At 37.2% G+C, this 23299-nt stretch overlaps 1 protein-coding gene across 2 annotated transcripts in view; it reads left to right on the plus strand.

The window, feature by feature from the left end:
• Positions 1-226: 226 nt before the first annotated feature.
• Positions 227-23299, plus strand: part of GRK4 (G protein-coupled receptor kinase 4) — a 40296-nt gene continuing 17223 nt past the window's right edge. For both annotated transcript variants that reach the window (XM_026847037.1, XM_026847038.1), the window contains exons 1-8: positions 227-527; positions 11020-11106; positions 11780-11892; positions 16337-16414; positions 17574-17674; positions 19014-19106; positions 21072-21135; positions 21889-22029. In XM_026847037.1, coding sequence (XP_026702838.1) covers positions 476-527; positions 11020-11106; positions 11780-11892; positions 16337-16414; positions 17574-17674; positions 19014-19106; positions 21072-21135; positions 21889-22029 — 729 coding nt within the window. In that variant the 5' untranslated portion in view covers positions 227-475. The remainder of the gene's footprint in view (positions 528-11019; positions 11107-11779; positions 11893-16336; positions 16415-17573; positions 17675-19013; positions 19107-21071; positions 21136-21888; positions 22030-23299) is intronic.

Raw genomic sequence — 23299 nt, forward strand, 5'->3', positions numbered from 1 at the left:
CAGCTGTCGCGATACTTCCCGCTGTTCTCCCCTCCCGCTTTGGGCCCAGCAGGGGGAGGCCGGGAGAGGCTTAGAGAACTACATATCCCAGCAGGCCCCGCGCGGAGTGCGCATGGGGGACGCTAGCGCTTCCGCGCGGGGCCTGCCGGGAGTTGTAGTTCTCTGCCACGGGGCGGGGGAGGTGGCACAGGGAGGCAGGGGCGGAGCGGGCTGAGGCGGGCGGAGGAGGGAGGTAGAGCTATGGTCGGGGCGGGCGGTTGCTGCCCGCTTCTTGCCTCCGCCCTCGGGGAGGGGGAGGCCGGTGCCGGGGCGAGCAGCGGGTGATGGGGAAGAGGCGAGCGCAGCGCTGAGGTCCTGCGGGGCCGGATGAGCGGAGGCTTGGCGTCGCGGCGGTGGCGGGGCTGGAGGAGGGGGCGAAGGAGGCAGTAGGGGCGGCCTCCACTCCGGCTGCCCTGAGGGGAAGGAGCCCCCGACCATGGAAATCGAGAACATCGTGGCCAACACGGTGCTGCTGAAAGCCCGGGAGGGTGAGAGCCGCGGGGGTGGCCCGAGTTCTCCCCGCCGCGGCGGGCCGGGCGGTGCCCTGAGGCACCTGCCCTGCTCCTCCCGCGGGATGAATCTGGAGTTCTGGCTTGCGGCTGGCTTCTAAAAAATACCAAACCCCTTGTCTCCTTCCCCTGTCAGGCTTTAGATTCAAATGATGTTTTAACCGGATGTTTTAAGAGATCGTTAATCTGTAGTTCTCAGTTTATTTGTAAATATCTACGCATATAGATATAAAGGACGAAGTGACATAAATCTTCTCCGGAAGAACCTTGCAGTCTATCTTGCTGAAACTCCTGGCTGTGAAAAACATAGCTGGTGAATGCTACCTGTATTCTGCAGTCGACTGTTTTGTATTAACCTAATATTAAAGTGTGCTGTTTTCCATTAGATTAATATTTAGAGTTTGCTTCCCCAGAACATCTTGACTTGAAGATTCCTTCCCCAGCTAACAAACATTTTGGACAGATAATGAAATCTAGTCTAGCACGTGGTTGCTGGTTAAAAAAAAAAGTCCTGAAATAAGATTGTCCCACTGCTTTTTCATGTATATAACTGTCCATTAAATAGCCACTTGAAAGCCTCCCCAGATTACCACTGTACTCAGTGCAGAGTATGTTTTTCAACTATGAAATGTGCATATTCTTTTTGGATTCGATCCTGCTTTTCTTAATTGTGTTGAGAAGTCCCATTAGTTTAGCTGGAGCTCTTTAAAGTGAGTAAGAACAACAGAATCTGCCCCTGTATGTTTTGCAAGTTCCTCCAACTCTAAATGGGTTTGGCACTTACGCCATATGTGTATCCAGTGAAATTTGCCTTAAGCAGCAAAAGAGGAAAATCAGCTTTTTGACTTTGAAGTAGGGTTTAAAAACCAGAACAGTGATCACAATTTTGGGCCATTTCCCAACCTTAGCTGAAAAGACCACCTCAAACTAGAGGACATGTTTTGGCTAGTTTCACTGACGGTAACATGTCTGTGGTGGTGCTGCCTGAATTTGGAGTCTGCATTGAAGTGATCTGAGAAACGAAAGGAAAGTGGAATCTGGCTCAAAACTTTACTGTGCCCAATTCCTCACCACAAAGAGTGGAGTGGTAATCTGGAAAGGCTTTTAAGTGGCTGCTTAATGTCAGGTTGCCTCTTTAGCGAAGGTTTCACTATGTTTAAAATAAATTATAGTGGTAGAACTGACCAAACAAGATATTTTAATGAACTAAATGAAAGTCTGACAGCAGCTGATGTGAAGAAGATCACTTCTACCTGACGTGAAACTTTAAAAAGTAATGGTAATAAGCTGTTACTCTTTTGTAACTTCAATTGACCTGGGCTCTGTTGTGTGAGCATGTAAAAAATATGATTTCTGGCTTTGAAACTGTGAAACTCCATTGATCAACTGGTAGAAGGTCTTTTACCTTTTCAGGTCTGAGTTCCTGAGCATTGAGTACTTTTTTACATCACATTTTTCAAAATACTCCTTGAAATGAAAGCATTTTCTGTGTGTTGCATGCTCTGGCTGGTCTGGGAATGTCTGATTTACTCCATCTGTCAGGACCATTCCATAAAATCCCTGTCCCAGCTCTATTCTTATGTGCCCAGTGGACTCCAAGGGAATGGGATTTGCAAAACTGGTATGTAAAGTAGATATTTTACGGAAATATATTCTTTGCTAAAAGGTCCTTACAGTTGTGACAGAAGAGCAGACCTTTACCTTCCTGCATTCCTATTATCTCACTGTATAGTGTATCGAGAGGTGGGATAGCATGGAAAAGTACAGAATTATGGTTTCTCATGACAGAAAGCAAAATCCTAAAACAACATCAACTTCACTTATTTTCATGTGTAGGCTTGAGCCACATCAGTAATCCTTTTTCTAATTTCTTGGTGTGTTAAAGATTGGGTAAGAGAAGCTCTTGACCTGGGTAAATATTTCAGTTGTAAAAGCAAAAGAAATAAGATGTAAAGTACTGTGCTCTTATTTTTCAGTGGCATGTTGAAAGAAATCAATGTAAGCTTAATTACAGCTTGCACAGGTCAGTCTCAGTCTAACTTGAGGTTCCTTCGTGATGAAGATAAAAGTAGAGACAGATTGTACTCTTGAAAGCATCTTACAAAGTCTTTTAGCTGTAGGGGTATGTCATCTTCATTTTGAAAATATAGAAACTGAATTAAAGATGTTGTGTACTTGTCCTCATCTGGTGAAAGGGTATGGTAGAGGCTTAATGAGAATTCAGAAATGCCTGGTCAATAACACCAAGTCAAAACAAATCATACAAATCAACACCAAGTCAAACCTGTGCACATAAACCAGACTTAACAGCCAAAATTATGATCCCAGATTTGCACTCGTAATTTTCCTCTAATTTTAGGTATTTTAATACTTCTGGATGTGAATTTTCTTAGGATATGAACATCATTTGGGTTTTACATTTGCAGGTGTGCAGAATTAGTACGCCTTGAACAGCTATCTTCATGTCTACTGTTTAAATCTGATTTGATATGCAGAAAGTAAATCTGATCTATGTAATTAGGGAGCCAGGAACTAAGTAGTGTGCTTAGACAAAATGCATCTTTTACTGCTACTTTCTTCTACAGAATAAAGCCAAAATGGTATTGCTGTATTTCTAGACTAACTACTGTTTTCTCACTAATAGTCTTACTGTTAAATTATTTCATTGGAGGCGTGTATCTTCTAATTCAATTTGCATGATGATAACATTGATTTATAAGAGTTTACTAGTCGTGTTTTTCAGGCCAGATCAAACCTTAGCTTCTCTCTAGCCTCAAAACTTTAAATTTTGTCTTATGATGCTATGCTCTAAAAGGATATTTCAAACCTTTTCATAAACCAGATTATTTTAATAGAAGCCTCTTTCCCATAAAGAATCGTAGTATCTCTGTAGCAACTACAACACTTCTTTATGTGAAGAAGGAAAGCTATGAGGATTCCTTATCTTCTTTTAATACAGCTTTGTAAATAATCAAATGCTAGTTCTTCGCGCATGTGGGTGTTAGAGATGGCTCATGACTCTTATATGTACCTACTGCTAGAAAATATTGTGATGACACAAAGTCAGGAGTTTTTTCTTTCCTTGTCTGCTTTTCCAGTTGACCTGCTCATGCCAAGAGCTAACCTGTTTGTGGAGGGATTTGCCTCTGGGTGAAAACTGTAATACAAAGTGTTCTGGGATTTCCCGTCCCAGTTTCCTGGGATACGTGGCCTTTTGTGCCAATCCAGCTCTTTCCTCTTGTGCAGACATTACTTTTTGAGGGAAATCTGTATGTGAGAAAGAAAAACGGAGAACTTCCCCTTAAGGTGAACCCAATGGTGGAACAAGCACAAGTGACTCAGTAGAGAAACAAGAGATTAAAAAGCAAACTCAAAGTTGATCTTATGAGCACAGAAGTGCAGCAACTGAGATAGAAAACCAGTTAAGTATTAAGTGATATATGAACTGTAAGGTAGATGGTGCAAAAGGTTGCAATTTCATGATCTTCTTACTGAGATTTTCACATACAGGGATTTTTATGTGTAAAAGAATAATGTGCAGCAATATGACTTCTAGTTTTGTGTAAGAGCAGAGGAATTAACACATTCATTTTTTTCCTAGCAGAAATATCTTTGAAATTAGTGTCTCTTGAAGGACATTGAAGAATTAATCCCATAAATGGGGACAAATAGCAAATATAAACTTGGTTATTCTGAAAAAAATCTGAAAATTCACAAAAATGTTTTATATTACAATCACTTTTCTATTTATTTATATTTGTATGTTCTGTTTTTCGTAATTATTTCAGTCAGTCTCAATAAATCCTTTTGAGTGTCTGTAAGCCCCAAATTCATTTCAGCATCCCACACATAGTCTGTGATGTTTTGAAGGAAATAAATTAATCACTGTATGTTTTTAAACTGCTTAGGAGCCATCCTTTTTTCACTGCCTACAGTAATAGTCTCCAAAAATTATGTCCAAAGGGTAGATCTGTAGTTCCTTTGAAGTCAGTCGCAGTTCACTCCAATTGAGGATCCATGCCAAGAGTATGTTTTAAGCATACCTGGTCCATTTGCATCCACTTTAAAATTCATTTATATGGCTCTAGCAGGAGCAGTTTGTCAATAAGAATTGGGTCTGCTGTTAGGCATATAATATCCTCTGTGTCATCAGTGATTTAGGCTAAATTAAGATCATGCCTTAAGCAAATTTTCCCCCAAGCTCTTGGTTGTATTGGTTCTAGCCTGTGGTTGCAGAATGGGTAAGATAGTTTCCAGTTGGATCCGTGAACCGATTTAGGGTGTGTGGTTTGTTGTGGTGGGTTTTATTCTGTCTTGTTGGGCGTTTTGGGTTTGGGGTTTTCTTCCCAAAATTAGTTTTCAGATGGATCAGCGAGCTCCTGCAGATTTGATAATTGTTAGGTGCAGCCCAAGGATGGAGTTAGCAGGAACCTTACAGTAACAGAATGTGATAACAGTTTGGCTTGAGCAAATCCTGAAAGATACTTTTTTCAGAATTGGAATTGTGTTAGTGTAGCACTCTTCACCAAAAAACAAGCAGTCCACTCAAACTGTGTGTTTTATCTGTATAGCTTTAAAAACAACTGGAATAATTTTGCAAGCAAACTACATCCTACTTTTGCTTGCAGTATAAGGTAATAACTCAGAATAGTATTGGTGGTGATACATAGGCAGGTATCCTATAGAGTGAGTATTTGTAACTAGGAAGAAAATTCTGATGAGATTAATCAGATCACTGCAGTTTGACTATCAAACTGCACCAAAATCTTTAACTATTTAAGGAGTATGGACAAATGGGAAACCAAGACACCCTCACACCCAGAAAGTCCATTTACCAGCAGCAAATAAATATTTTAACACGAGTGCCGTGAGTTTTTGCAGTTGCTGTTATTTTTGTCTCTTCTTCCCTTATTTGCCTCCTATGTTCTATTGCAGTCCCTTATTGCATTGTGCTTTAAATTGCTGTAAACTCATTGTGGCAGGAAACATGTCTTCCTGTGTTTGTACAGAATTATGCACAATGTCTGCCTTTTTGTCCTTTATTTAATGAACTGTAAGAAGAATGCATGTGGGCATATTAGAATCTAAATAATTACATTTACTAAATAAACAACATGAGAGGTCTCGTTATTGATACACACTGCTGCTTTGGTTATTTCAAATGTGGCAATTATAACTAGAGGTTTCACAATCTACTTAAAGGAATTTTACTTCTTTTCTATCTGTTGCGGTCTTGATGTACCATCATAAAAAAGTCCTTGTTTGTCAAGGAGTTGTCTGTAAAATTGGAGTTTTCTTACTGTTGGGTTGTTTTTTTCTCTAGTAAATCCTGTTTGTTGAGTTGTTATAGACATTTCAAAATGAAATGTATACACAGATGCTACATTGTTTGCAAAATTAGATTAATGTGGTCTGTTTCAGATTAGTTACATTTACTTGAGTTGATACAAGTCTTTCAAACCTAATTTCTGAAGAAGTGGAGAAAGTCCAGCATGTATGCACTAGCATTCTTAAATGTGCACATGATTACTGAAATTGTATATAGAGTTGATGTGAAGAACCAGTTGTTCAAGTGGTTATAGTGGTGGGAACAATAAATGATTGTGTGTATAAACAAGCTGCACAAATGCTCACATAGATACATGGGGTTTTTAACTGCTTACAGTGTTACTGCTCTAACAGTCAGATGAACAAGAGGACTGGAGCATTACCTTGCTGAAGTCCAACTTTAGGCACTTGAATCCAGGAGTGTGAGGAATATTATCTTAAAAATACCATAACAATCTGTGATCTATTGTTATCTTTCATGTGTGTTTATTGAACTGCTTGTATTTTTGCTTCTGTTTGTGTTCAGAAATGTCTTGGCCTTTAATAACACTGAAGAGTTAGGTGCCTACCTTGTGCTGAAATCTGAAATTTCAGCTAGCTGATTCTGGTAAACTTGCTGAGAGTCAGACATTATCTGTATCATACTTCTGGAAGAAATTCTTCCCCTGTATAAAAGAGATGCCGCTCTGTTAAGCCTAGTTGTTAAACTGTGACCAGGCTTGCTTTTCAAGCAACTGAGATGTCAAAAAATATGACGTGCACAATGGAGAAGGTTGCAGAGACCCCACAAAGCAGTACTGCATGAGCTCTCTCTAGAGCTGGAAGCATGACAGCCTTCCTCAAGAGATGGTATGTGTGAACTTGTCTCCTAGCATGAAGTCAGGGGTGCTTCAGTGTTACTGTTCTGATCTGACGACCTGAGTTTTAATTCCACAGTGTTCTGTGTCTTGAAGGTGGATCTTGCACAGCAAGGGCATACCATCAACATTTGTTATTTAGTGGGCAGTGTTTATAAATGTCTTTGTAGGGCAAGGCCAGAGTTAAACAGGAATACTTTGATTTTTCAGTGAAAGTTTTTAATTCTTATTATGAGTGGTTTGAAGGAAAATGCATCTGTAAGTAGGAGAAGATCTGAATTCATTAGAGTTTAAAATCTGTTGGGAAACGACTGCAACTTTCTCTGTTGTGGGAAAGATGTATTGTATGACAGTGTGTGTACCCAGTTATTCTCATGCATCTCAGTGTAGATGATGGGGAGCTTCTGCGTCAGTTCTTTTGCATTTTTCATTGAACTAATTGATTGATTTATACAGTTAACAGGCTGTAAGTTGTCTTATTGTTGCAGTTTTATGCTTTCAGAGTTTATCTGGGTGTGGTCTACGATGAATTTCTCAGCTGGTATCTGACAATCTGGTTTGTGGAATCAGTTTTGCAAGAATGATGTTGTAGCAATCATGCACCCCTAGTGCTACATAGCAGTGTGCTTCTCAACCACAGAGAGACATTGCTTGCCCTTTACAGGCAGGAAAGCTGAAGCAGAATCTTAGTGTCAGTGCAGTAGCTACTGAATCTTACCACATATAGTCTGTGTAGCCTTATTAGCCAAGGATAGTATGGTGCTTCTCACTATTTTCATTCCATAGGTCAGATTCCAAGTGTTCTGTCTCAAGGAAGACTGACTAATAAAGTTCAGTGAACATTGTGCTCAGTGAAATGAGAGTCACGCTACAAATCCTGTCTGTAAGGAAGATCATTGTGGCTGTGGGAAGTCCATCCGATGACCTGAAAAATATTCTTAGTTGTCTCAATCTCTTTCTATACCAGATTGCTTTGTTTTGCCACAGCAGTTTCTCTTATTGCAAATAGCTGTGTTTTTGCTGGTGAATAAGCCAACCACCTTGCCTTACTTTTTTCAAATGTTTTTCCGAAGTTTTAGAAAAAGAAAAAGTTGAAAAATGAAAGTTGAAAAGTTGAAAATATCTTTCCGTAACATATTCTAATGCAATGACCTAACAGAATTTAGTACACATCTTTTTACGAAAGGAAAACATGCAATGAGGTAAATACTGAAATTCAAACTCTAAGTAGTAATTTGGGGAGGAGAAGGTAAGGTTCTCATGTACCTGAAAATGTAATTACAGTGTTTCCTCATTGTAATGGCATAAATCTGCATCCACCCTTCTCTTGGTAAAAGATGAGTTGCTTCAAGTTGGACATTGTTCTAGCCAGCAATTACATCTGAGAGAGGCAAAAGTGGCAATTCAGCTGAACCACATAGGTCAACCATAAAGCAGATTAACCTAATGGCTATGCTGCTTCTGTGTTGGAAAGTAAGCTGTTGGTCTTTCTGCAAGAATTTTATCTGAAGTATTTTAGAATAACATCCAGAATAGAAGCTCTAAAATCAATATTAAGACACTTACAAACCACAACTATTATAATTTGATTTGATACTTCTTTTAAACTGCCTCAGAAATGGAAAAGGAGTTTGCGATCAGGGAATATTATGACAAACAAATTGGCCTCTTCCCTTAACTTTTACCAGAAGTGGCTAATTTATCTGTAAGTGATGTAGGTCATGGATTCTCTTTAGAACAGTGGGGCATACAGACTTTTTCTGTGCATTTGCTGAAAATGTAATAACAACCAGTTCAAAGAAGAGAGAACATGTTGATTTAGTTGATACTCTTAAGCACTTGATTCTTGTGTATCATTAATAAATTATATGTAGTCTTTATTGACTTCTATAGGATGGTGAATTCAATTGCATTCTAGCATGTTGTCTCTTTCCGTAAAATGAAGTTCATAATGGTCACATAGTAAGTAACTGGCCAAGTATTTGAGGCAAAATACAGCAGACTTCCTTGTGTTGGACTTGAAGTATAATGGACCAGTGATCATCTTTTTTTTGGTTTGGGTTTTTGCTGTGGTTTGTTGTGGTTTGTTGGTTGTTTTTTGGTTGTTTTTTTCCTTTTGACTGTTCTTCAGAATATGATAATACTTGGCGTACATCACAACTCAGTTTTACTTTTTCCAAACAGCATTGGGGTATGAATTTAGGTCAGTTTATCATTCTTGGTCAATACTGGTTGTACTGTGTTGTGCACAAATGAGTCTTTCTGAAGAGTTTCTAACAGAAAAAAACCCCAACTTCTATGGACCTTGCAGCTTAGTGTATTTTTCAGTTACATGGTTAAAAATTAAGTTGGTGCTTCTGTCCACTCTTTTTCATGCTCACATAATAATCTATACCCAGTCCTTTTCTATTCAGTGTATGTGTACAGGCTATCTGTGTTAGTATTCCTTGATTTTGTTTGTGTTCAGTTCTGTTAGAAATGCTCTTTGCTCTGTATAGTTTGATTTTTCTTCAAGCATATATTGAACTTTAACATCAAAAATATTTTGTTAAAATAGTTGGATATTTTTTTTAATGGTGCTGGTAATTACAGCTTCATGATTAGTTCTAGTACTGCATGAAGTATGAGGGGGGTGGCAGTAGATTTGATATATTTGTATTCTAAAATATTTTGGAAGGTGAATGACAAAGCAACATGAGGAAATGAAATGCAGAAGAAGGTTTTGTAGAAAGCAGGTATCAGTTCAAAGAATCTCTGAGAACCAGCTTTTTAAGGTTTTATATTCCTTATTTGTTACTTTTCTAGTGCTACTTGAGTTGAGAATATTTTTTTGCAGTAGCACAGTGAGATGTCAGTGTTCCTGTTAGTATAAATTTGGTATGAGCTAAGGTACACTAAGCTGCAGCTTCTCAGACTGCAACCGTAGAACTCATCAAGAAGCTGTATGTTTGAGAGAAAAGGGTTATTTTTAATACATATTTTATTACTCTGAAGATGTTAGTTCCTTTCTCCCTAACGATTTAATTCTGTAAGAGTTGAGTACTGTTTGCTGCTTGGTTTCTATTCGGGTTACATAGGGTAACTCCCTTCCTTTCTCTCCCATTGTGGTTAACAGTACATACTGCTTTGGTACAGTTAGAAAGTTTCTGTGCTGTTTTGCTACTGTTTTGTCCTGTGGAAACGCATCTGGCCATATCACGTCGTAAAATCTTCTTTTATAATATTTTGCAGCACAAAAATTGCTCTTCTGCTGAAATGTTTTGCAGTGAAATACATACATATGTTCCTGTATCTATCTCTGCTTTTTCTGATAAGTATGCATTTATTCTGTAAATGCAATTGGCTTCTTCAGGTGAAAGTAATGTGCTAAAATTCCAATTGAATGTAGAAAATGGATCAGCTATATATTTTGAGAAACATTGAGAAAAATACTGTAGTACTCTTTAAAAATCAGTTTAATACTAGTGCTGTGAATCTGAAGCATTGAAAAGATCTGAAATCCTACAATAGTGAAATTCTTCCTGATATCCTGTATCCTTCTGTAGTCTGGAATAAATGGTGTGTGTTTGAGCAGTGCTCGCTCATTTACTAGTGGGGTTTACTCTTTTACTATTACTGCCCTTAAAAAAAAAAGAACGAAAATATTTATGTACATCTTGATTATCCAAAAATATGTTTTAAGATCTTTGTTCTATGTATTTTGTTGCTCAATTTTAATATCTTCCATTCTTCACTATGGTTGAGAGATAATTCTCAAATTTTTTTTGTTTCTGTTTTTGATGTTTCAGTTTCGTTTGTAATTTTCAGAATCCTAGATATTTGCCTTGTCTCTGCAGAGATATTCTGTATGTACAACCAAACTATGAAATACTTGTCTTGCAAAAGACTTACTGCATTTTTTAGTGTTTCATATAAAAGTTCTTCTGTATCAAGTTGGTCAGACAGTGGAATAGGCTGCCCAGGGAGGTGGTGGAGTCATCATCCCTGGATGTGGTTAAGGGTCGTTTAGATGAGATGTTGGGGGTTATGGTGTAGGGGAGAACTTGTAGAGTAGGACTGATGGTTGGACTTGATGATCATAAGGGTCTTTTCCAGCCTGAATGGTTCTGTGATTCTATGAAGTTTGTTATTGATTTGGATATCCTTGTAGGGGGATTTCTTTCTAGGCATGAAAAGCTGTCTGACAAATCTGTGCAGAAGTGACATAATTTTATGCTGTTAATGTTATATTTAATTTTATTCTGACACAGTATTGTGTTTGACATGACTCATATCTTTTTTTCTAGGCAAACGGAGTGGGCGTAGTAAAAAATGGAAAGAGATGCTGAAGTTGCCGCCTGTTAGTCATTGTGAAGGTATTAGATGCTCAATTGGTAGGTGTTTTTTTTTTTTTTTTTTTTTTTGAGAAGGAAGGGTAAAAGTTTGGTGGTTAACTGAAAGGATTCTGTCTTGCTTCTGAATGCTAGTTAGCCAAAAAAGCTATTAAACTTAATGTGTTGGGGAATTTATGAGAAGATAAAAGCTGTATTGCAGCTCCTTGTTTGTTAACGCAAAGTGCTCCTAAAGGATAAATTTACAAAGCCATGAATTAGAAAAATGAATCATGTTGTAATTTGAATGGCATGGTAATATATTTCACGTTTTTCTTAATGTCATTATTTTTTAACCTTTTCAGTAATTATTTTGTATTCCTTCTTTCCAAACAGATGTGTTTGCTCTGGGATTGCTATTTCAGAGTATTGTTGCTTTCCACACCCAACCTAAATGAAACTTAACCATATCATTCAATGTGTTTTTAATGAATGTGGTAGTCTATACGAGACAAATGTGGCTGGAAGTGAGTGTTTCACTATTCTTTGGGATCACTTCCTGGTTTTGATGTCTTTGTTAAATATGTTAATGTAAAATCTTTATGGTTTAGTGATTTTTTTTTTTTTTTTTTTTTTTTTTTTTTTTTTTCCTGGCCTATTCTCAAATGGGAGTAAGGACCATGCTGTGACAAAGATAAAAGTACATAAATATATTTACTTGTTATTTCTCTCTCAGAAAGAGACTATAACCAGCTTTGTGACAAACAGCCAATAGGAAGACTTCTCTTCAGACAGTTCTGTGATTCCAGACCAGATTTGAAAAGATGCATTGAATTTCTGGATGCAGTGGTAAGCAGTGAGAAATTGGAGATGGATATCAGTAGACGATAGGTGTTTGTAAAAGGTGTGAGTTTTGTTCTGGCTTTGGCTAGGATAGAGTTAATTTTCTTCATCATAGCTCATGCTGTGCAACGTTTTAGATTTTTTGACCAAAACAGTGTTGATAACAAGGATGTTTTACTTATGGCTGAGCAGTGATTACACAGCATCAAGGCCTTTTATGTTTCTCACACCACCCCACCAGCGAGTAGGCTGGGGGTGCACAAGAAACTGGGAGGGGGGGCAGCCAGGACAGTCAGCATGACCCCAACTGACCAAAGGGTTATTCTATGCCATATGATGCCATGTTCAGCAATAAAGCTGAGGGAAAGGAGGAGGAAGGGGGGAAGTTAAGAGTTATGGTGTTTGTCTTGCCAAGTAGCCGTTACGCATGATGATGAAGCCCTGCTTTCCTGGAAATGGCTAAACATCTGCCTGCTGATGGGAAGAAGGGAATGACTTTCTTAATTTACTTTGCTTGTACAGGCAGCTTTGCTTTATCTATTAAACTGCTTTATCTCAACCCACAAGTTTTCTCACTTCCACCCTTCTGATTACCACTGGTGGGGAGTGAGCAAGTGGCTGTGTGGGGCTTAGCTGCCTACGGGTGTTAACACAACAATTTTATAGAATGTTAATTTTTCTCTAAACACATCTGTTCACTAATGCTGCATACATGAAAATTTAATGTGATTTATTCTTTGCCAACTGTAAAGCCATGACTCTTTATGAATGTCAAAAAACTCTGGCTCTGTTACTTAAAGGAAGATGTTTAATATTTAGTATAAAATCTCTGACATCTTGGTATGATGACCTACAAAAATTTGGGCATGATGGGTATGAGAGAAATAATTTTAGAAAGACATGCTGTTTGACTTCTTGAGCCTAAAAGGATGTGTACAATGAATATTACTTATGATATTCAGACTTGAAAATGTTGTAAACAGACTTGAAAATGTTGCAACTTGCATGGAAGCCCTAGGCTAGACATAATGTGCTAATTAAATAAAAAACAATGGAGATGGAAATTTATGGAAATTCCATCTATGGAAGGACAGAAACCAGGTTTTAGAGACCAAGGGAAAAGGAAGTGTTTTGTCTGGTTACATTTGCATCTTGGTATCTGATGCTAAAGATTAAGGGAAGGAAGGAAGTGTGCCCAAAACCGTTTTCTGTAAAAAATCCTCAGGCAAAACCCTCACGGGGAGGGGAAAGTAATGAGGGGAGTAGGCAGGCACACAACAGTCCTGAAGAAAAAAGAATAATAGCTCAGAGCTTTTAATTCATTGTCCCTCATATTAATCCAAGCACAGTAAAATGTAGTCTTAAACGGAGATTGCTGCCAAAAGAACAGTTTTCCTCATCCCAACTGATTTTTGTTCTTATATTCAGGGAACAAATGACCAAACAAGATAGTGGTAGGGTGGTGCTGCTGCCTACATGCATCCCAAAATACAGTATCAGAATGCAAGATAACACTGAAGGGTGCATGGTGTAGGGAAGTACGTGAGATTATTGCTGTGCCCCCCACTTCACCGTATCTTCCTTCCCGCTACGGGAATATAAATTGAGGCATTTGATCAGCTAAAAATGAACCTTAGTGTCAAACAGGTAGAGTTGCCTTTTATTTGTCATTATCTTTGTGCAATTAAGCTTACTTCCCAGGTGCATTTCACCATATTTTTGTGACTCTTAGGAGCTATCACCAAATTCCAGTTTGGCAGTTGGAGACACAGAATGGATTGAATGGAAATTGAGAACTATGGAGCCAAGTATCCTGAAGTGAATGTAAAGCAGAGCCTTTAATGAGCATAGTGCAATGGGGAGACCATTGGTGACTGTGGTTGTACACTTAATGGTTACAACTTCTGTGCACCGTTTTAGTCCTTAAAAGCTTAGATAAGGAGTAGCAGAATCTTTGGCAGCACAAAAGTGGAAAAAAATCTTAGGCATGACTGTAAGGCAGGGGTGTCTTTGCTCTACAGACGTCATTTTTCAGGTGAAATTGTCTCTAAGAAGTAACTGGTTTAACGCTATCTGAAAAGTTTGACTTGTTTTGAACTACGCAACCTATAATGTTATGGGGATTGCAACACTTCTGTGAATTAACAAAGACTGTCATAGTTGAGATAATCTGATATAAAGTATGATTTCACAATTTACTTTTTTATTTTTTAACTTTCATTTGAAGAAGTATGCTTGGGAATTCCTGAAAAGAAGTCTCATAAGAGCTAAGATAATTAATTGGTGACTCTCATGGCCTGAAAGCTAGCATGCTGTCTGATCAAGGAAGTGAGATAAAATACCTACTATCTCTTACCAGTTGTTCCTGAGTTGGCCTGATTCCCTTTTCTGGACTGGACTTCAGCAAGCTTGCTTAAGCGTTTTATGGAGTGGGGGGGTAGTGTTGAGGGGTTTTTTTGTTGGTTTTGTTTGTAAGGCAGTAATGTGAAGGGAAAGGTTGTAGGGTTTTTACATTGGGTTTTGCCAGTTTTTTTATTTTAAATAAATTTCAGACTTAATCTTTCTGAAAATACTTTCTGGCATAAAATGACATAGTCTTAAGAGCCTTGAATCTGAATTTAAAAAGTTTTCTGACTCTTATATGGAGCAATGTGATTTCAGGAGGCCAAAATGGCAAAATCAAGGTAGTACACTGCTATGTTGTCCACCTGTACTGAATACTAAGACTGGTAAGCTTTAACTTCTGAGAAAGTGTGACCTGAAAGTCTAGAGTCTAGGCTGGCTTTATATAGAGTTGCAAAATAATTGAATAAAAGCGACAGAAATTAAAGTGAGGAATTACAGTTATCCCATCATCTAGTGACTCATTTCACTAGCTGGGGACAAGGTCACTCAAGTATGAAAAAGCATGGGTGACAGCTCAATCTACCCACTTAAGCTCTGTGAGTAACTGAAATCAGTTGACAAGGCTGTCTCTTCAACTTACTTATAAATTAGAGTATCTGCTTGAAACAACATGCCTAACTGTTGTATTTAATGAGTGCCTACTTTCGCATAATTGAAAATGTAAAAGGTGGTAAGTGCACTGCTGTGGTTGATTAACTTTTCTGACCTGCTCAGGTTGTTTGGTACTTGCAGAAGTATTCCTTAACATTAGACTGATTGTTGTGGAATTAAAGTAGCAAAAACAAAGGCTTGCAATTGTCTTATGTACTATGCTGAAGTGGTTGATACCATAATGTCTCAACAGAAAAAGATGTTGATGACTTAGTAGTGAGTCAGTGTGGGTTAGCTGCAACTGATTGCAAAACTGGAGTTTAGGGATTCTGCTATTTCCAGAATTGTGTGTGTGATTGGTTCTTGAACTGTCATTTTTCAGTGTTGTAGTTTCCCTTATAAGGGTACATAACTTCTCTTCCAATTAGATCAATCACTTGGAACTTCTTATGAGGTTCTTAATGATTGTTCTCCCCATATGCCATTGTACTGCTCCAGTCCTACATTCTAGAGGTCTGCCATATATTCTTTGTTCCTAGGTGCATGCATTTACATTCCAAGATATGAAATAAGCTTTGATTTGAGTTGACCCAGCTTACAAAGCTAATACAGGTTGCTGTTTGAGATCTCTCTTTTCTAATTCATCTTTCCCCACATTCTGTGTTATCTTTAAATGTTGTAACTTCTGATGACTGCTGCTAGATTATTCCTTAAAATGATTATTATTAAGTAGTCCTTGGAGCTTTCCTGTACTAGTATCTGTTTGATAGTTTGGGTTTGGTTTTTTTCATAAGGAACTGCCTCTGGAGCTCTGTTAAGCTGCCAGTTGTTTATCTGCAAATGCGCTGTATTGCACAATGGTATTTTTCTTCATCGTGACACCATATATTATTAAGTCATTTTGTATCTCCTCAGTTTTATTTTCTCAAATAATAAAGTAGGTTTTTGTTTAGATCTCGCTTATTTCCCAAGTTAACATGGCCTTGTAGAAAGTAGTGGTTTTATCCTGGTTTTACCCAAGACTAGTAAAGAAAAATACATGAAGGGAAAAAAAAAAACAGTGAAGAAAAAAGTGATTTTTGTACTCTTAATTAATTATTTCCTGTCTGGATCATTCTGACCTACAATACAACAAAAATACTATTTCGTTGTAATTGATCTAATTTAACCTCTAGGATATAGTTTCTGTAATTGCATTTAGATTAATTGTTACTTTTCTTATGTTTCTCAAAAGTTAAATTCCATGTGCTTTTTTTCTTAAGACTGTTCTTCATACATGTTTCACTGTGTAGCCTAAAAGTCTTTTAAATAGATTTTAAACAATGAGAGCCTTCAGTTGCTTTTATACTAGGAGCATTGTGTTGTTCATGATAAAATTTACCTAGCATCATATAAAAGATTGTTATGCTGAATAGCTCTGAACATAATTTAATTTTCAATTCCATTCCCCTAGGCAGAATATGAGGTATCTTCAGATGAAAAGCGTATAGACTGTGGCCTGAAAGTTTTAGAGACGTACTTCACTAATGGGGTAAATATATTATATTGCAAAATATTGTCTCCAATGTTTTGTATATGTCAGATAAATAGAGATCTAAGTGGTTGCACTGTTTTTAGTAAATTGACTTTCGAACTTCATTAGTCCCATTTTTGTCTTTCTGAAAGGTATACTGCCTTCTGCAATTGCGAAACATCAACTTGAGCAGAAGCCTTGACTGATCTCTGCTCTTAAGACGACTACCGTTACAATTCATTCATTTATGTTTTCTAACTAAAATACTGGTCTGAAGTAAAGATATTTTCCAACAAAATAATTTAGCATCTAAAGAAAACTTATTAACAAATTATTTCAGAGTTTTGTAGTCTGAAGGCATGAGAATGAGGAATTCTTGAAATTCTCAGGCTTCTTTCAGACTTCTGTGTGGCCTTGGCTAGTTTGCTGTAAATTTTCAGAATTGTTGCAGGTTTTCACAAAGTGAAATGCTATTTTGTTTTATTTTGTTCTAGAGAATTCTGTTTCTCTGCATTTTGCATGGGGAGCATTAATAGCTCATCTTTTGCAAATATAACATCTCACTGATTGATTTTTTTAAAAGTCTGGTATCCAGTAGAAGCTTTTCTGTGGATATATAAATAGATGTTTGCTTTCTGTGAATAGATGTTCCTTCTGTTTCTCTTACTTTGGTTGTCTTGAGAATAATTTACTCCAAATGAAGTTCTTGCAGGTGCCACTTCTCTTCTGATCATTTCCTTGGGACTACCATAAGTCACATGGAGCTTTTGAAAAAAAAATAAAAAAAAATGCAGATTTCTTTGAGCTGGTTTGAAATAGTTTCCCAACTGGTGTGTGTGTTTCTCCTTCCATTCTGCCAAGCCACACAGATAACTTGTTTTTGTGGTGGTAGACTTTTGGAAAGAAAAAGAAATTTGACTTATTGCCAAGTTTGTTTCCCCAGATACTGAAACAGTAAATAACTGTAAAAGCTTCCAAAGCATTTTTTTGTAATAAAGAACAAATTAAAATTTTGCCTGAATATGACTTTCTTGGTTTTCTCTTTAGCAAAACCATTCCTTTCTTTTTCCTGTATTAGAAGATTTCATTTCACTTTGAATACAGAATTTCTACTCGTTCTATTGATTTACAAAATTGCTTTCATTGTGGCTTTTTTTTTTTTTTTAATTATGTAAAGTCTGCAGCACACTTGCCAGAAATACCTCAGGAAACAGTAAATGAATGTAAAGCAAGACTGGAAAAGAACCCTTCTAAGGATCTTTTTATGGACTGTACTAGGTAAGTTAAAAATGCATAGTGATGCATCTCTCACAAGAGAAATTTATGTTTCTGAAAGAAATGAAAGGTGAAGTTGTTATACCCAGGAGTAATTGGTCTGTTAAATGAATGTAGGTAATGGAACAGATTTATTGGAGTACTAGGCTTCCTTCAGATATGATTTAGATATTTGACTTCTGCAGAGCTTTTTTCTTTAATGCTGTTGTTGCATAAAATCACACTATGATCTGCTACCAAATATTCTGTAAGTTAGAATAGTATTTCTCTTTATTATATTCTTACCTTTAGAGTTACTTCTCTTCCATAATGAAGGTACTCAAAAAAAAAAAAAGTTATAAACTGGAGCTTGAAGGGTTTCTCAACAATGTTACAAAATTTATGGTTCTTGAAAATGGTTTGAACTGAGGCCAACAGCTATATTTCATTAAGATGGCCGTTAACACAAACAGATACAACTTGGTCTTCTGAAGTTATGAAGTGATATTTCACACAGCAGCGGCAGAGAATTCTGGCTTTTCTTTGAGCGATGGTACATGTTTACCAGTGTTGCATGTCTTTCTAAAGCCTTTATGTTTCTAATATTACTGGTTCTTCAAGGCATGCTTGATCATGTCTGAAGGATTACAACATGTTATGTCACTGCTTGGGTCATCTCCCTGGCAACAAAAATAAGCATACTTTATAACAACCTGAGATTATAAGATTGAAAGGGATGTGTGAGAACACCTAGTAAAACATGTCTCAAATGGAGGATCCGTCATGTAGGTTATCCCCTTTCCTCTGTCCAATAAATACCTGAATACATTTTGAATTACTTGTTTTCTTCCACCTACGTCCTGCCCTTGGTGTGTTTAGTTTAAGGGGAATGATAAGGTGCCTGGTGTTCAGGTTTGGATATGGCATTTAGTATTACAATTTCAAATCCTAAAATAAAATTTTACTTGCCAGTCTCCAAAGGATGTATGAAAACATGTAGATGCTTTCCTGTAAATATCTCTCAGAGGTCATATTTGTGGGATGATACATGCATTGCATTGCTACTGAGAGGCTGATGTTCAGGTGGGCTTGAAGACACTTAATGAGAATGCAGAGGTCAAACTTTCTAGTTAGTATAAGTAACAGTAGTTTGGCATTCACTAGTGTCTTGAAAGGAACAATTTTCTGTGATAGACACTTGCTTTTTGAGACATCTAGGTTAAAAACATTGTAGAGCACAGTGACAATGTTTTTTTTGCCTACAGCTTCATTGACATGTTTAAGTATATTTAAACAAATTGACAGCACCTCCTGCCTCATCATTTTTTTCAGTATAAGATTGCTTTTATTTTCCTGTTCCTAGAATTGTCCATGAATACCTAAGCAGAAGACCTTTTGAAGCTTACCAAGAAAGTGTGTTTTTTTCACGGTTTTTACAGTGGAAATGGCTGGAAAAGTAAGTTTGTTTATAATGTTGACATAATTTTGATTTGATCTGTGGCCAAGTCTGCTTGTTATGCTAGAAATGATGTAGAGCCGTAAGAAATGACACTGCCTTTCTAAAATTGTGGTCTGAAAGACAAGATGTAAAGGATGGGACATTGTTTTGCCATTTATTAAGCCTAGCATTAAGCACACAGCCAGCATAAAGATGAACCAATAACCAAATAGTATTTGATACAAAAGGGTCAGTACATGGGTGAGCACTGGGGGTACAAACAAGTCAGATTATACATAATTGACATCAATCCCACTGACCCCAACAGCAACACCGCATGACCAGCAATGGGAGGAATAAATGGTGAAATGCAGTCTCCCATAGAAGGGATGGGAGACAACAGAGTCAACAAGCCAAATACATAAGACCAAGGAAGCCACATACTGTATCTCTACACAGCCCACATTTACAAAAGCCAGACCTGAGTGGAGCCCAGTCCCAGGGAGGCAGGAGGTCCTTCCCCAACAGGGAACTCTGCACAGGGCATCCACCTCACAGGCAGACACTGCCCCTTCCTGCAAGGGGTCCCAGCTTTTATCCCCAAGTGGGACACCTGACCTTTGGTTACTCAATGCAGGACACCTGGGGCTCATTTACCCCATGGCTCCCCCTGCAAGGCTGCCCACCCTGGAGGGAAGCCTAAAGGTAAACTCACCACCCCCTGGTGAAGGGCTGTGGGAATCACCCACATGTCAACCTTAATTTGGGGCTTGGGGTTGAATCCCCAGCATTTCAGACATCAGGAGAGCCAATACTCCAATGGAAGTATCTGTCCAGTAGTCTTTAAATGGTAAATTTGTATTAGTTAAATGTAAATTTATTATCATATGGACATATTTTTGACTGTCAAGTGTGCAGAGGGATACTAATCTTCCTTGTGAATGCTATCATCCTTTAGTTTCAAACTTGGTCTAATTAGTGGTTAATAAACAGATTAATCTGGTTTTATAACCCACTAGGTGATTGGGTAACTACTCAGTTTTTCAGAGTGGTATAGACACAGATCTAGTAATTACCAGACAGCAAGATTTATATATATCAGAATCTAGTTTGGGCGTTTAAATCAATACTAAATGAGTGTCCAGACTTTTTCAGAAGGCTGAAATTGGTACAAATTGACTCTAATCATGATCATGTATTCAAACATTGTGCTTGAGCATTAATTTTATGGCAAATTCCAGTTACCCAGTGCCTTTATTTGACTGAATTATTAGCAAAAGCCAGCAATAGAACTAGGGAAGTTACTCAAACAATTAAACAAAATTCTCTACCAAATGAACCTTCATTTGTTGTCCTGAGAACAAAGCTGTATTAACAATGAATGTTCTTTTAAAACAAATCAGAAAAACCCCACCACCATGAAATAGCCCTGCTCTGATACATGTTTAGGAGTGTTTACTGCCTCCAGTTATCTGTTCCTCTCCCACTACATCAATACCTTAACAATTTGGTCCTTGAACTGCTGTTGTATACCATAACTCTTTCTTCGTTGAAAAAGTGAAACAGCAAAGCAAAATCAGAAATGGTTTACCTTTAAATGCTGCATTGTAAGCATGATCTCATTGAAATGCAGCCTACATGCTGCGCTGACAAGAGACAGCATACTGCAACTAAGGGAGACAACTGGAGGTGATAAATTGACTGTCTCTAACGATAAACAGCATAGGGCCTAACTGATAAAGCTTTTCTTCCTGCTATTGTGAATCTGATGACCACACGAGGGAGCCAATGTTTCTAATGAGAACACCCCTTTCATCTGAAATTCAGTTTACTATAATACTGTCTTTGTGAGGTCAAGGCAACTGTTGTTCAGTAAGATGTCATAGAACAGGAAGGAGAAAATGAAGGAAGAGCTCGAGGTGGGGATGGGATTGCTAATTCTTGTAATTTCTGTTGCAGTAATTGTTTCTTTCTGTTAATCAGGCAACCAGTAACCAAACACACATTTAGGCATTACCGAGTACTAGGCAAAGGTGGATTTGGAGAGGTGAGTACAGAAGTATCTTTCTGTGAGGCAACCCTTAAGAAAAAAAAAAAGTTGATATGGAGGAGAAGCATTTTTTTAACTTTTGACTCTAACGATGTACATTTGACACGTAACCTGGCAAATTGTTGTCAATCCAAACTCTCTTCTTTTAATGTGTTAGTTTTCACTATTGTAGGTCATGCACAAAGTTGGAGAAAACTTCCACTGACTAACAACAGTTGCTTCCATTTAGAAATTTCATTTGGCAATGAGAATGTACTTTCTACTTAATTATGTAGAATATTCATGTATCTACTAAGTAAAACTATAGGTTTTATTATTTCTGTTTATAATTCATTAGACTTTTTTGCCCCCCTATATGTTTCAACTGAAGCCCCATATTGACAAGGAAGGAGGGTTACTAATTTATCATTATCTTTTTCCTGCTTGATTATGGTGTGGATATTTGTCCTCTGTCTTGCTTGCCCAGACATATACTGTTACCACAGTCAGGTGCTTCACCAGCACAAGATGCACAGTTTTATTGAACCATTCAACCCCAACAAAAATGTGTTTGCTCCTGTATAATCACTTTTTCTCCTTCTGTTACAGCTTTTGTGACCCTTCAAAGTTGTTTCATGGGTGAAAGTTATAGACCTTGTTTTTCTGAGAGCACTTAAGAGTTTGAAAAAAGAAAACAAAATTTAATCTTTAAAAAAAAAAAACCTCTTAAAAAACCCCAGCATCTCTGACACACCATCTTTCCTTTTTTAGGTGTGTGCCTGTCAAGTACGGGCAACGGGAAAAATGTACGCTTGTAAAAAGCTAGAAAAAAAGAGAATAAAGAAGAGAAAAGGAGAATCAATGGCTCTAAATGAAAAAAGAATTCTAGAAAAAGTGAATAGTAGGTTTGTAGTAAGTATCTGCTTCTGATCTTATTTTCAGAAGTTTGTCTTACTTTGTTTACTTCATTTTAGTGTTCCAGGAGCTTGTGGGCACAAGACTTTTTTTTAAAATTGATTTAGAGAATGCATGACTGCTGAAAGAAATGATTGATATAAATAGTAGTAAGTTTTGTGTGTGACTGTGAGCAGTTCTGTGCAGAGGATGTTTTTATCCAGTACTGAATTGGTTATAGTCTGCCTGCTTTATTTCTCACTTCCAAAACCTTAGGTTGTGTTTCAGCATTCTGATGCCACTGAACTTTTGTCCCCTTTTTAAAGGTTAATAGATGAATCTGTAGTACTTAGGCTGCACAAAAACCAGTTTTTAAGTGATTATTCAAGTCTATGTTACCTATGTTTAATAAAGAGGATATTCCATATGCTTTATTTTTTTAACTTTGCTGTTTCTCTTCTCCATCTCTTCTTCCAAAGCAGTAGTCTCTGCTTTTTTCTCTTACCCCCTTCTTCCCTCCCATAAACCTATTTTCTTATAATTAATGCTGATTTCTAATTTAATTTTTGGAGGTCATTCATAAATGCACTTGCCAAGGGGTGACTGCCTGAGTCTGCCATTTAAATGCTATTTAGAAGTTGCATATCTTGTATTTCTGTGACTTTTAATAGACTTTTTATATCCCTAGGTATTTTCATAACATTCCTTACTCTATTGCTTACACATTTAAAGATAAACATGGAATTTGACTAGTATATTGATTCAGGTTAGTTATATTGCTTTGCTGTGTACTAAGGCTTAAAGAGGTATCATGGATGTGAAACAATTAACAACTTTTAAATAGATATTCTACAGAATAGTCTTCATACATCAACCTGATGCTATCATGTAAATTATGGTCTGTTAGTAGCTCTATTTACTAAGCAGTGAAATAATTTAGAACGATCAAAGATATATCAAGTAAACTTGCCCCCAGGTAATGTGGTTTTTTTTCATTGAATTGTTTTAATTTAAATGTTAATTTTAAAGGCATTTTGCTTTGTTTTTAAGTCCATTTACTGATAAATTTTGTATTGCTGTTCAGAGAGGATTTTAAAGTACCTGTTTTAGAGGATAGTGGGAGTTATTTATAAATAAATACATATATATTTTATACATACATATATTTTAAGTCTTTTCCAATAAGCTTTATGTTAGTAAAAAAACCTTGTAGAATACTGACAGCTAAGAAAAAGATTAAGAACCTGCTGGTCAGATACATTAATGTATTTTAAATGGTTGTAAATAA

The sequence above is a fragment of the Athene cunicularia genome, assembly GCF_003259725.1.
Source record: "Athene cunicularia isolate RWA chromosome 4 unlocalized genomic scaffold, athCun1 chr4_part1, whole genome shotgun sequence".
NCBI classification, from domain to species: domain Eukaryota; kingdom Metazoa; phylum Chordata; class Aves; order Strigiformes; family Strigidae; genus Athene; species Athene cunicularia.